The 13,207-nt window shown below is 41.1% G+C and overlaps 1 protein-coding gene across 2 annotated transcripts in view; it reads right to left on the bottom strand.

Moving 5' to 3' along the window:
- Window positions 1-13,207, bottom strand: part of ANKIB1 (ankyrin repeat and IBR domain containing 1) — a 580,820-nt gene that overhangs the window by 122,751 nt on the left and 444,862 nt on the right. For both annotated transcript variants that reach the window (XM_078663642.1, XM_078663643.1), the window contains exons 15-16: window positions 5,462-5,607; window positions 1,489-1,667 (exon numbers count right to left, since the gene is read on the bottom strand). In XM_078663642.1, coding sequence (XP_078519768.1) covers window positions 1,489-1,667; window positions 5,462-5,607 — 325 coding nt within the window. The remainder of the gene's footprint in view (window positions 1-1,488; window positions 1,668-5,461; window positions 5,608-13,207) is intronic.

Genomic DNA, 13,207 nt, shown 5'->3' with positions numbered 1-13,207 from the left:
CTCTGCCACTTAAAGTGTTTACCAGTAAATGGGATTGTGACAAGAGTATGGACTGCCCAGCTTGTGAATCCCACCTGGAAAATGAAATACATGTTTTATTTTTCTGTCCAGCATATCAGGTTGCACGAAAGCACTGGGTAATTTCAATTTGTAGGAACTTAGGCTTTCGTCAGGTTGCCCAGGCACTCAGAGTTCTTAAATATGACAATCATCCGCCTATCATTTTTGCTGTTTCGCGTTTCTTGAACAGTATGTGGCATAGGCGCAGGAATTTGACTAATGTAGCTATCGATTAATAGGTGCTATTGTATTTTAGTATGATTCTTTTGTTCAATACTGATATCAATGTTTAATCTTTCTTAGGTTTTTACAGAATTGTATTTCTACTCTGTAAATTTGTATATTTTAAACATAGTATGTATTTATTATTTTAATTTCCTAATGTATGCATTTTATCTGCACTTTTATGGCCCATTGTGGCCGAAATAAAGTTATGGAACGAACGACATCCTAAATACAAAAAAAAAAAAAAACAAGGAGCCAATATGCACATTAGGGGAATCTTTCCCTAGATTAGGTCTACCACATTTGAAAAATGTAAGGATGAGGAGGGGATGGAAGGGCAGAATGGTGGCAAGACAACTAAAATCACTGCATTCAAATCCTTCTATGGAATCTGGACAGTGAATCAGCTAGCCAGTTAAGTACAAATTATTCCCACATCAATTGAAAGCTTCAGCAGTTCCACTCAATTCAGCATTAAATGTGAAGTCAATTTCAGGTGCTGCTTGGTCATGAAAGACAATACCCTCCATCATACCTGAATAGGCCTTTTGGCAGGTGTGTTGGCCTTAGTACCTTTGCATGCCTGTCTCTGGTTCTTGACTGAGCAGAGGCAAGGTTCATAACATTTTCAAAAGTCGGTGAACCCACCTGGGTTAATATCACTGTTACTGTGTGCAGATCAAACAAATGCAAATACAAAGGAAATACGTAGACATTTTAATAGTCAGGCACTGTATAAATGTTATAATTTCTGTAAAGCCCCAATTCTGGATAGAATATACTTTCATCTGGCCACTTATGAAACTGCAACATTTTCAATCTTGGATTTGGATATGAACATGAAAATAAGAATCCAATTTAGCAATGCCTACCCCAGTTATTACCACAGAAACTTTAGTATTGCCACTTTAATTCAGCCCCAATGCTGGTGTTAATATGAGCGCTGGTTCAGGGTACCCTTCCTGTTCCTTTCTTCACACTCAATCTCCATTGACCTTTGTGATTCCTTTTTTGTGTCCCTCTTTCTTCTCTTTCCCTGGGACCCAGTTTCAGCACTCTGTACATCTTACCCACACACTTTAGTCAAAAATGTTTTGACAGCTTATTCATTAGCAATGAAGAAAATGCAAACTTTAACATGCATTTTCAAGATGATATGCAGTGAGACTTTTTTTTTATAAATGTCGATAATAGTTTTGTTACCTGCGCCTTGGAACTTCAGGTGAGTCAGCAGGTGCTACTCCACGAGCCACAGACGCTAAGAACTCTTTTCTTTTCTGCTCGACGAGGCATGCTGCTCGAATTATCTTATGGCGAGGAGTTCGAAGGTAAGGCCTATTTACTTTTTGAGCTAGATCTTCAGTGACCATTTCTAGGTCTGTCTGTAACATACAAGTACACCCAAAATGAGAAAAATACTAAAATAGTTTCAATCTACCAAGAAATTGAGACATAATTGATACAAACAAACTACAAATTGTCAAATATGACTAAGTTTATGATGAAACAGACTACACTTTCAAATTAAGCTTCTCCTGGCTAATATTCAGATGGGTGATGACCTGCAATGAATTTGCTAATGTTCTAGTTGGGGCAACACAGATACAGGCTGAACATCTTCCAAGAGAAACACAGGTATTCATTTTGGGGAAAAGATTGTAGTTCAATACTCACTTGGGAGAAAATACTCCTAGGTAAACTCATAAAAGAAGCAAAGGGTAACAAAACAGCAGAGACAACGTGTGATACTAACGCAAGCCGGAGATATTGTGATAATCATTAGCTGCCTACATTTATTTCCTGAATACTTTTAGTGTCAACGTGTTATACATGGTATACTTTATGGCATTATCTAAACAATTTAGTATGCATTTTGCCTTAACAACTACTCTAAATCAGCAGGCTGGGGTAAGTGGAGCTCCTGATTAAACACCTTGGAGCTCCCACAGTGCTGTAACTTCTGGGGTCCTATGAAATGGCTGGGGGACAGTGAGTAGAAGGCACAATAGCTTGGAATGCATTTTTGTTACCTGTATGACCAGGGGGACTGGTGCTATCCAACTTGGACACAATGGTGTCTCAATTCTTGATCAATAGATGTGGAAGCTCTTAAGATATATGGGAAGCACAAAAAGGTACTGTGATCACAGCAACTAAACACACAAGAGGCAGGGGTAAGTCGCCTACCACACAGAATAAAAGGCAATGGACACAGCTACGTGTGTCATTCCCCTACCCTTAAGAGCAAGTGGTGGTAAATAAGATAGTAAGGAAAGGTGAGTTACAAGCACTAGGTGGATTGACCTTTGCCCCACATGCAAGGATGGTGTACTCGTCAAAGTGAATGGCTGACTACTGGAAGACCTTGGAGTTCACAGCGCTTCGCATTCTATGCTAACATTCCTGGGTTAGTCAATTACACTCATCTTCATTGAGAAATTTTACCTGTGACTGGAATCCATACTGGCAACATTGCAGAGCCACTTAGGCAGTACAAAGGTAAAAACAAAACAGAGAAAAGATTTCTTCCATCCTAGCCTTATTGTAGTGGAAGAGGGGCAACGCAAACGAAAAGACTGCAGGCACGCTAAGGAGCCTATAACAATTTAGAAGGCATCCTGATATGTTTGTCCCACCATGCGCACACCATTCTCTCTGGGACCCACGCTTGACTCTCTGTACATTCTGCTACAACAAAGGGTGATTAACACCATATTACCTGTTCCCTTCCCTCAAATCTAGTTTCCAACACTTTCTCTAAATTTCCCTTTCAGCCCATGTCTGTAAAATCCTTCTTACAGAAATGGTCCCTATTCAAACTGTCCATAAAGAAACAGACAGTGATACTTTTGGTTGCTCCCAAAGCAGCATGCCCCCTCCACATGACCTGTAATGATATACCATTCCACTCTATAATGGCTGCATTGCTAACTATGTGCCACTTCCCGATTCCTTTTTTACATACTTCTTGTTTGACTCTATAAAAGAAAGGAGCTGGAACTCTGGGTACCAATCATGTGTTGCAAACACTCAAGTAACTGTGGTGGAAGGATTCCCTTTGGGTTACTTGCTTTGGTTTTCTGCTTCAACTCCTCGCATCCGGAGTCATCTTCTAGAACTCTACTCCACCTCCTTGAATCCTGCTGGATCCGTTTGGGTTTTACGAATGCCAGGTTCTTTGACATTTCTTTACTTTAGATATCCTGTCTGCCTGGAGATTTTTATGCTATATGGTGTTTTTCTCCAACCAGTGACCCTTCAAAGAAACACCTGCTGCAGAAATCTGGCTATGGGAAGAAGTAGCCCTTACTTCTGACAGCTTCAATGAGAGAAGGTGAGACTACTGCATCCACCTGTTGATAGGCGAGCATCCAAGAGGTGTAGTAGTCTACAGAAAACGCTGGGAAGAACATGACATCCATAGATCAAGCTCTGCTTCCTATGGAAATATCTCAAAACTTCGGATTATATACTGGGAGGTACTGAAAATAGTTGTAAATCTGGACTCTATAGAGTTTGCTTTGATTGAAGGGGCATCACATTGCCTATTTTGAGACTATGAAATCACACCCAGGATGTGGTAAAGGCCCATCTAAAACAAATTGAGGATACAGGTACCGAAATGTGGTTAATATAAATAACAAGATTTGCTGAGGAAGTCTCCCTTGCCGCTAACAGCAGAGACTTCTTGAAAGAGAGATTCTTCCATCTGACTCTCTCAATTGTGCTGTAGTGCCCAGGGCCTACAGATTACCTACCAGGAGTGGAGAGAGGAATGCAGTGTCAAAGGGGATTGTGATTGCCTTGTTTGGCAGTGTGGCTGAGGTTCTGACTGTACCCAGCAGACAGCAATATTAGAAAGGGTGAAAATATAATAATCCCCAGATTACATCACATCAATGCAGAAAAGTAAACAGAGGCTACAGAGTATAAAGAAATACTTTCTGGCTTTGAAATAAGAAGTATCTCTTTGGCACCCTGCTAAGTTCCAAGTGCCACAAGAGGAATCAGTACGTCTTTACACAGGCGGAGGTAGCTCAATCATTTTTGCCTATGTTCCATAGTAGGTCACAATGGGGTGCTTGGGAATAGTAGTGGGCAATAAGTAAAGTTTAGTATGAAAGCAACTCTACTGTCAGTCATTAAGAACAATACAAGTAACATGACAAATATAGTTGCTTAAGAGCTGGAGTACTGTATGGCTCAGAATAATCACTAGTCTTTGCTAGTCTTTAGGTGGTGAATTGCTTCCCTCAGTTTCCCCCACTACATACTCCCCACTTTACATAATGGAAATGGTGATAGTTTTCATTACAAGAAGCCTATTGGGATAATGATAAAACCTTTGCTGGGAAATTACCTTCTATTGTTTGCCTATGGAAGATATATCTGTTGAACATCCATTTTACTGCACTGTTTGTGGCCCCAATAAAAAACGTAAATATTTTTATATTTTTGAACTACATTTACTATCTTTTATGCTTGTGAAAATTTTAAAGAAATAATATGCCACTTAATAAAAACAAACAGTTTTTCATTTTTCTCCTATGATTTTACTGTTCATGATAAATACTGTATATTGGTAGAGCATACTACTAAGCTACGAATAAAATATTTACTGTCTACATTTCTAAATGCACAACTACCAAATTAAATTTTTTCTACAGTTCAAACAAAAATAAAACATCTGTTCTTGTAACTGCTCTAGAATTGATGTGTACTCTTCGTATCAGATTGTGATAAAGTACATACATGATGTATGTTTTAAACACCAGATCCACTAACTGTAAACTACTCTTATTGGCAAATGGAAACACAGCATTTTCCCTAAACTTGTGAGTCAGAAAAGTCTGGTTGAATCGAGGAAATGTGCCAGCTTAGTCTTGTTACATTTTAAGAACTTATTTCATTCTTTGCTTAAATAAAGCAATATTTAAAATTCCTTTACAAAAGTTTACCATAGTTGATATTTTTCCTCTGCATGTACACAACACATGTATGTGTGTAGAAAGTAGGTAGGTTTGTATGCGTGTGTGGCTGGCGCTATATGTCTTTCAAGAAGGCACAAGACCTAGGCATTCTAATACCGGATGAAACAAAAACCCGTAACCCACACCAAATATATTTAGGCATACATTGTTTAATAATTGTAACAGGTGGAAATATGTACATTTACCTGCATAAGTTCAAATATTTCTTTTTTTGTGCTTTTAGGTTCCAAAAAGAATCCATATGGATAAGAACACTTGAGAATGCGTCGAGTCTTAAGAAGTTCATGCACAGCATCTTCAATAAAAGTGGTATCAGGACAGACTCCTTCGGCTTGAAAGTAACACGAAGAGGACAGTTAACAGTTTTCAAAGAAACTATTTGATTTTCGTTGCAGCTATTTTAAAATGCCTGCTTTTCCTATTAAAACAAACGGTTAAACAAACAAATAAGTGATAAGAAATAATGGAACAAATAATGCATCTTTCACTTCAGCTGCATGAACCCAGAAATCTAATTTGTCCACCAGTCGGCCTTTATTCTGGCTGGTGGTGTAGGGCCAGTTCGTGTGAGTGGGAAGCAGTAAACTGGCGCCTACAAATAGCATTTTTTTTGTAAAACTCATCAATCTCATTCATTCAGGAGAGATAATCAATAATTGCTGTAGAAACATTAAAATCACTATAATCACCCATGCTAAACAGTTTATCAATTACATTGGTATAATTAAAGTCTTCTTGTTTAGCACTGCACCCAGGTAAGAGGTACAGCTAAATCCAACATGCCACAGAACGCTCCAACACATAAAAAACAAGTTTATTAAAAGACCATTAATATACAAGAAAGTCTGTGTGAAATGGTATATCATAATATGTTCAGTTTCGTAGCTGATGGCACACAGAACGAGGAAGCACATTCCACCATATTGCCCCAGCCAAGCAAGTTATCTGCCTCTTTCGGTGAGCGCAGTATTCTCTGGGGTTGACTGTTTTAGTCCAGACCATGAGGAGTCAATCTAGGGGTATATCTGCAAAAATATTATGATAACAATTACATGTGAAACAGACGTGCCCGTAAATGATGCATATCATTAGACATCGCATTCAAGATTGCTTATATACACAAACAACAGAATAAGGAGTAAAATAATGGGACTTCATGGCCCTACTGCAGAAAATTAATTTGAGTGCAAATTAGGATTCCCTTTAAAAACTGCTACAAAATGATGTACCAACGATTTGCGATCGAGCTTAGTGTAAAATAAAAGGCACTAAGCTGTATCTTTCTACTGTATGTCTTTCGGAGAGCATTTGTCCATGTCTACTGTGAGAAGCAGATTGTGTGGTTATCTCAAGGAGGGTAAAAATAATACAATTGCCAAACAAACTGTGTAGCTGGGTCACCCCTGATAACCTCCCAACACCCTCAATATTTCAAAGTTTAAATAGTGCAGTACACCCAATAGCTACAGAAGATGATAACATCATTGCATATACTGGCTTAAGTTAACTTAAACACCACAGCTGCCTAAAGTGCTGGAATATCACACAGAGACTATATTATAATGTTTCATAAGGCAGTAGCTGCACAGATGCATTAAAATGCTAGACATACACACAGAGCTGCCTAGGACTACGTTGGGGTTCCGGATTATGCACACGCGATGATCAATAATAGTCAAGCCTCATGCATCTGTGTCTGTGAAAAGAAGGCATAGTCATACTATCAATGTTTTATAGAAAATACTTTCAGACTCATCACTTACCAGGACGAACTGGCTCCGCGGTTACTAGAGGTACACGACGAGGCCTTAGAGACAGTATCTCTCTCCCCTACGATGCGGGAAGCAATAATTACGCTTTTGCTCAAACTGGGTAAAACACCCCGGAGTTGCACATCCTACAGGCCATTGTCTCTCCTTAATCAAGATTATAAGATATTAGCCAAAATTGTGTCCAACCGGCCGTCACTATTGGTTAATACGATATTGTGTCCATATCAGGCGGGCTTAGTACCGGGCCGCTCTACTGCCCTAAACCTGCGGGACATATTTGCTGTTATAAATCAACATGAGCAGGCTCTGCCAGCTGCGGCTGTGCTACTCGATGCGGAGAAAGCATTTGACTCTTTGGAGTGGCATTTCTTGTACGCAGTGTTACAAAAACTGGGGATTCCGATTCGTTTTATCAATCTAATCTGACTTTTATACGCCACCCCAGTTGTCTGCCTGAAGCCGAACGGCGTGATCATCTCTCAATTCCCACTGACGCGTGGTACCGGACAAGGGTGCCCACTTTCACCTGTTCATTATAGTTATGGGGAATAGAGTTTCATGCTGGCCCGCTTGTGGCCTTGTTCTACGCAGACGACGCAATGCTATTCGTGAGGAAGACAGACACCAACTTGTCCCCGGTACTTCGGGAGGTGGTTCGCTTTGGAGTATACTCGGGACTAGTCATTAATTGGGCCAAGTCAGAGGTGTTTTCTTTGACTTCGCCCACCGTTCCGGTAGAAACTGAAATCCCGCTGAAATGGTGCACAGAACCGCAGAAGTACCTAAGGATTTTTCAACACTGTATTGCGCCGGAGGTGGTGCGTATTAACTATGGACCAGCAATTGATCACTTAACCACACAGGTAGACCTATAGATCAAGCTCTCCCTCTCTAGGGCGGGCAGAATTGCCATAATTAAGATGGTTGTGCTTCCAAGGTTCTTAAACCTTTTTTAAAATATTCCCATCGCGCTTACTGTGAGCCTTTTTGATACCCTACGATCTCTTCTTATGCGCCTGATTTGGGCTGGTGAGCTGGAAGACCCTTGTTATGCCAGACAAGCGAGGTTGGTTCGGATTCCCGACTTCTATTTATACTACTTGGCTGCCCAAATCCACTTTACATATTATTGGGACCACCCAGATGCCCGACTTCAGTATTTGAAGCTAGGGTCTACCTCGATGCCATGCCAAAATCCAGACATTGCCAACAGCGTGCTAGGCGTGGTCCAAATTGCGACAATACTTACAAGCTGAATTCCTATACTCGGCACATATATTATTGCCCGATAACCCTTGGCTTCCCCCCACAACAGAAACTCTTACTAAGCATACACTGTCTAAACTTACTTGGATTACAAGTGGTGGGTGATTTCTTTAAGGGCTGACGACTATGCAGCACCGAGTAACTCATCCCCCAGGACGACGCCACCAACATGTACTAATTCCTTATGCATAGAGTGCGTAGCTCTCTGAGTGGGGCGCTCCCAGATGCCGGACTTTCCCCCGCTCACAATGGTCATAACTGCACCGGACGGGGCACACTTGGTTTCCTGACTATATCACTTATCTCTGACTCTCCGCCAGGCAGTGGGGGTCAGTTCATAAGCTTTTATTCGATTTGGAAAATACAAATCATACAAGCAGAAACAACCTAAAAACGATTCATTGCATATGTAATAAGTCTAAGCAGAGTAATACAAAAATACACAGGGAAAATACATAAAAGAAGGGAACAAATACTGCCATACACTGGGTAACAATGCATAAATAATTTTAAAACTTTACTAATAGGCTAAAAAAGCTATAAAAAAGATCTTACATGTACAGACAGGAAAATATATTTATCACACCAAGTGCTTTTCCTGGCAGCTGTACAGTTTAAGACAAGAGATCAAGAAATGGCTCCGGGAAACATGGAGAAGTTAATTTGATATATAAAAAGGACCATACATACTCTGGGCATAAAAACAAGGATAAAATACTATATACAGCATAAAAGGACATTTATGTACAGACAGGAATATATAGGTTAAAGCGGCACTATGCTCTTCCTGGCAACTGTACATTTCAAAATAAAAGTAGCAACAAAGAAACAGATGTCCGCATTCTCAAGAGAACATAATAAGACTAGAGCACCCTTTGAAGATCGGATATTGTATTTTAAAAAGATGGGTTTTAAATACTTTACCCTTAAAAAATGATAAAATTTACAAAAAAGTAGAAAATGACAACAGCTCTGTCGTGATATGTTGTCACATGGGCAGGGAATCTCAGATCTTGTTTTCTGATTTGGGAATGCGACGAGGTGGTGTACAATACCCAATCTGACTCGAGTTAGCACAAATTGATGGGAGCGACGAGACACAATAGCAAGATAATTTTGTAGCCCCGGGGTTAGGTTCAATTCCTTATAAAACTTCACGGTGGCTAACTTGCCATGCACCTTATCTCGCTCATTCTTTTTAAAATTTAAAAATGTATATTTAATTTCTTTTTTGGGTATTGCAACTGCCAATTCAGAGTCCTGGAGAACATCAATATCAAATAAAATTTTGTACCAGGAATGAATGTATTTCAACCACTGTATACGTAAAGAGTGATCCAGACCTATACAATCAAGAATAATCTCTTGAGTGAATCGAGTCTCTGACTTAGCCCAAATCGAACGCCACAATAAGAGTGGCCGAACGGCTGCTAAGTCGGAGATAAACTCGATCCCTACCTCGTCATGAATTAATTGTACAGAGGCAGAAGGGGGAACACATAACATTCTCTTTAAAAATTTGTTTTCATCTTTTTGGAGCAAGGTGCCTTCAGTATGGCCCCATACACCCGCCCCATACAATGCGGAAGAAACACAACGGATGTTATATATGTTGGTCATATCTGGGATACTTCTCAATCCAAGTTTGGAAGCAAATCGAAATATACTGTGGGGGTCAAGGCGCGAGGGGCCTGGGAGCAAGACTTCTGTATCCAATTGATGGATAAAATATGGGATTACTGCTGTGTGCAGACACAATACATATCTAATGTTCATCGCCACAAACTTTTACATTTTAAGTATTAACACCGGGCCTACATAACCCTGGGCTTACTTACCATAATGGACCTTAACACTGCACATATGTGTGCTAAATGCACTACTCCTAATGGTGATTTCTTGCAACTTTCTTGGAACTGCATGCTCATCTTGCCATATTGGGAGGAGGTATTTCGGCGGTTGTCCCTAATGGTCAAGCACAATCTACAACCGGCACCGCTGATGGCGTTGCTAGGATATGTCCAGCCTCTGAAGACAAATGTAAGGCGATTCGCAGGAATTGCCCTATTGACTGCGAAGCATCAGGTTTCTTTACACTGGAGCAGAGCACAAACACAGACAGTGAAGGCTTGGCTTCGAGACATTGTCAATTGTGATACAAGAGTGATATATATGCAAAGTTACAACCACCATAATCATGACCGCAGGATATTTGGCAGCCACTGAAAAATTATTTGCAGACGCAGCCCCTGGATGGGAACGGATAGATCTAAGTGGATGGAGGGAAGGCCTTTTTTCCTGTGGGCAGGACGGGGATATGTAGCGGGACTAATCACAGCTGTTCATTAATAATTATTAGGATAGATGCATGATATTGGCCGGCTCAGCTGGATCATCTGATAGAAAATAGTGTCATTAATGTGATAAGAAATACTCTGTACTCTGTACCTTGTTCTGTTGTTATGTTATGTCATCTTTTGTCAATGAGCATCTCCTCTGGAGTTAAAAACATGCATCTTCACAAATACTGGCATGTATTATTGTATATTCCAAATCTCAAATAAAAAAAAATGTTCAAAAAATAAAATAAAAGTGGGCGCCATGCTCAAATATAAAGCGCAGCGCCCGCAATAAATCTCAAAAGGTGGAACAAGAGAAAATAACATCTGATAGGGAAACCGCAGGAGAAAACCACGAAAGGGGCTAGGTTTCAGTTAAAAAAAACCACACACATCTCTTATAACAGAAAAGGACTTCAGAGGCAAGGGTACCATGAAAGTAAATACTAAAACTGCGTGTATGTGTGCGAGAGAGGGAGGGCAGGGGGGAGGGATTGGTGTCTGTAGCTGGTTGGAAGGCAGGGAGTTTTCAGAGGTATTTAAGGCTTGCTTACCGTGCACATTTAAACAACTCACACCAGGAGATTACTGTAGCCAGAAGACATGCTGTGAACGGTGGCCGAAATGGCCTGGAAAACCGATGGAAACAAAAACGCAGCACAAAGGTACAGCTCCCAGGATGGGAAGAAGAGGGGAGTAGTAAGGAAAACCGGATGCAGTAAGATGCACGTGTTTTTCTTAAGACTCCCCACTCCTGTCCCACCCTATCGCTTAAAGCCCAGAAATCTAAGTATAAGGTTTAACAAACTTCACCAAAAAGGGCTTCTTCAGACATTGCTTATTATGTTTGCGGCTTACCTCAGCTGCTGAGGGAGGACTTCCCTTCTCTCCTACAGACACCGAAGTGAATGCGGTTTTCGGCTTACCTCAGCTGCTGGGAGAGCCTTCCATTTCCTCTCTTATGGACACCAAAGTAAAACTGCCTGTAAAATGTGCCAGGCTGCCTGGTGTCGCCTGATACAGGTGCCGTGGTGATAGAATATCACTATCAACATATAAAAGAAGTAGTCCATAAACAAAAAGACAAACACTTACTGTGTAAAAAAACTGTAGTAGGCCAGTGTTTCAGTGTCCTTAAAAAATCATTGCTTTTGTCTTTGTTTCCTCCCACAGGAGCAGGGACTAAGTACTGTATCTTGACGCTTTGGTTGATTATCCGTCGTTTGGGGACTATTATCTTCTTTTATTCCTGATGGTGTTACTGTTTACAGTCGAGTTTACCTATCTCCTAGGGCAGTCTACAGCCTGGTGAATGCAGCATCCGGATCACTGCTCCAGGCTTCCCACATAAACAAGCTTGTAAAGATTGTTCTTTTCCCTTCACATTTTCCCCGAGGGCGCCGGGCTCTTCATTTTCTTTCCACTAGCTTTGCCTGTGACCTCACCCTGCAGCAGGAGAGGGAGGGGGAAGAACTAGGAGTGCTGCTTGAGACAGAGAGGAAATTAACATTATGCCTGCTTTTACACCTTTTGGTTTATGGCAGTAGCCACTGGACAGAGGTTTGCAGTTCCCTTCCCCAAACCTACCCGATGACGCAATGTCACTGGAGACCTCATGTTTCAGTCTTAAGTATTTCCCCCGCAAACCAGTGCATTCTGAGAGCTATCGCTTTGGTTCACCTCAATTGCCTAATTGGATTCCTATTCACACATGTCCTAGAGAGGGTGATCTTGCACCCTTGAAGGTGGCTGAACACACAGTCTAGTGGCAACCTGAAATCTGCCCGGCAGAAGCGCACGTCAGTTAGCTTCTTATTGACCCCCAAAATTTTCTTGTTAGGCTGTCGACATGTGCCCCTTGAAAACCTTTGGCACTAACCTGAACTTTGGGTCGACCTCTTGCCCCATTGGTCCCTTAAACAGTCCCAGCTCAACTGTGACCCTCCTCAGTTATTCCAGTGCAGCACTGGGGACGTCAGCAGTGATGGGGTGCGTCATACGTGTTGTATTACTGTTACATTTCAGATGCATTGATGCACACTTTTTTGACTCCAAACCCTGTGACTATGATTAATTTTATGAGCCATAAATACAGGCCTTTGGGGGGTTTAAGGCACATGCTTACGTTGGGCTGGAACCAAGCAGAATCCCTGCTGCTTCTCGGAATTACTATTTAATTGGCAAACGTGACACAAGCCCTTGTTAAGACAAAGATATTGGGCTTTCTGATCTTGTTTTAAGGTCTAGCATTAACCAAAACCTTTTGATTTTACTAAAAATATAGGAGTGATATACTTAATTATAGGGGCTTTCAGTTAGCCCTCTTCATCCCACTACAGCATTGAGCAATGGGTCAGCCCACGCCACACCAGTTGGATATGCCAATGCTCATTTTTCTTCCTTCCATCTGCCTCTTCCTCACGCATGCGTAACCTAACAAATAATTCCACTGTGTCTCTCTTTAACATAACCCTACCTTGTTGGGTGTTGTATGTTGACATTTGTGAGTTAGTGACACTCTCCCCGACTGAGGAAGGATTTTATGTCCCCCGTT

Source organism: Lissotriton helveticus, chromosome 10 (genome assembly GCF_964261635.1).
Source record: "Lissotriton helveticus chromosome 10, aLisHel1.1, whole genome shotgun sequence".
NCBI lineage: Eukaryota > Metazoa > Chordata > Amphibia > Caudata > Salamandridae > Lissotriton > Lissotriton helveticus.
The sequence above is the reverse complement of the archived record's forward strand: the minus strand, read 5'-3'. Positions and strand labels throughout refer to the sequence as shown.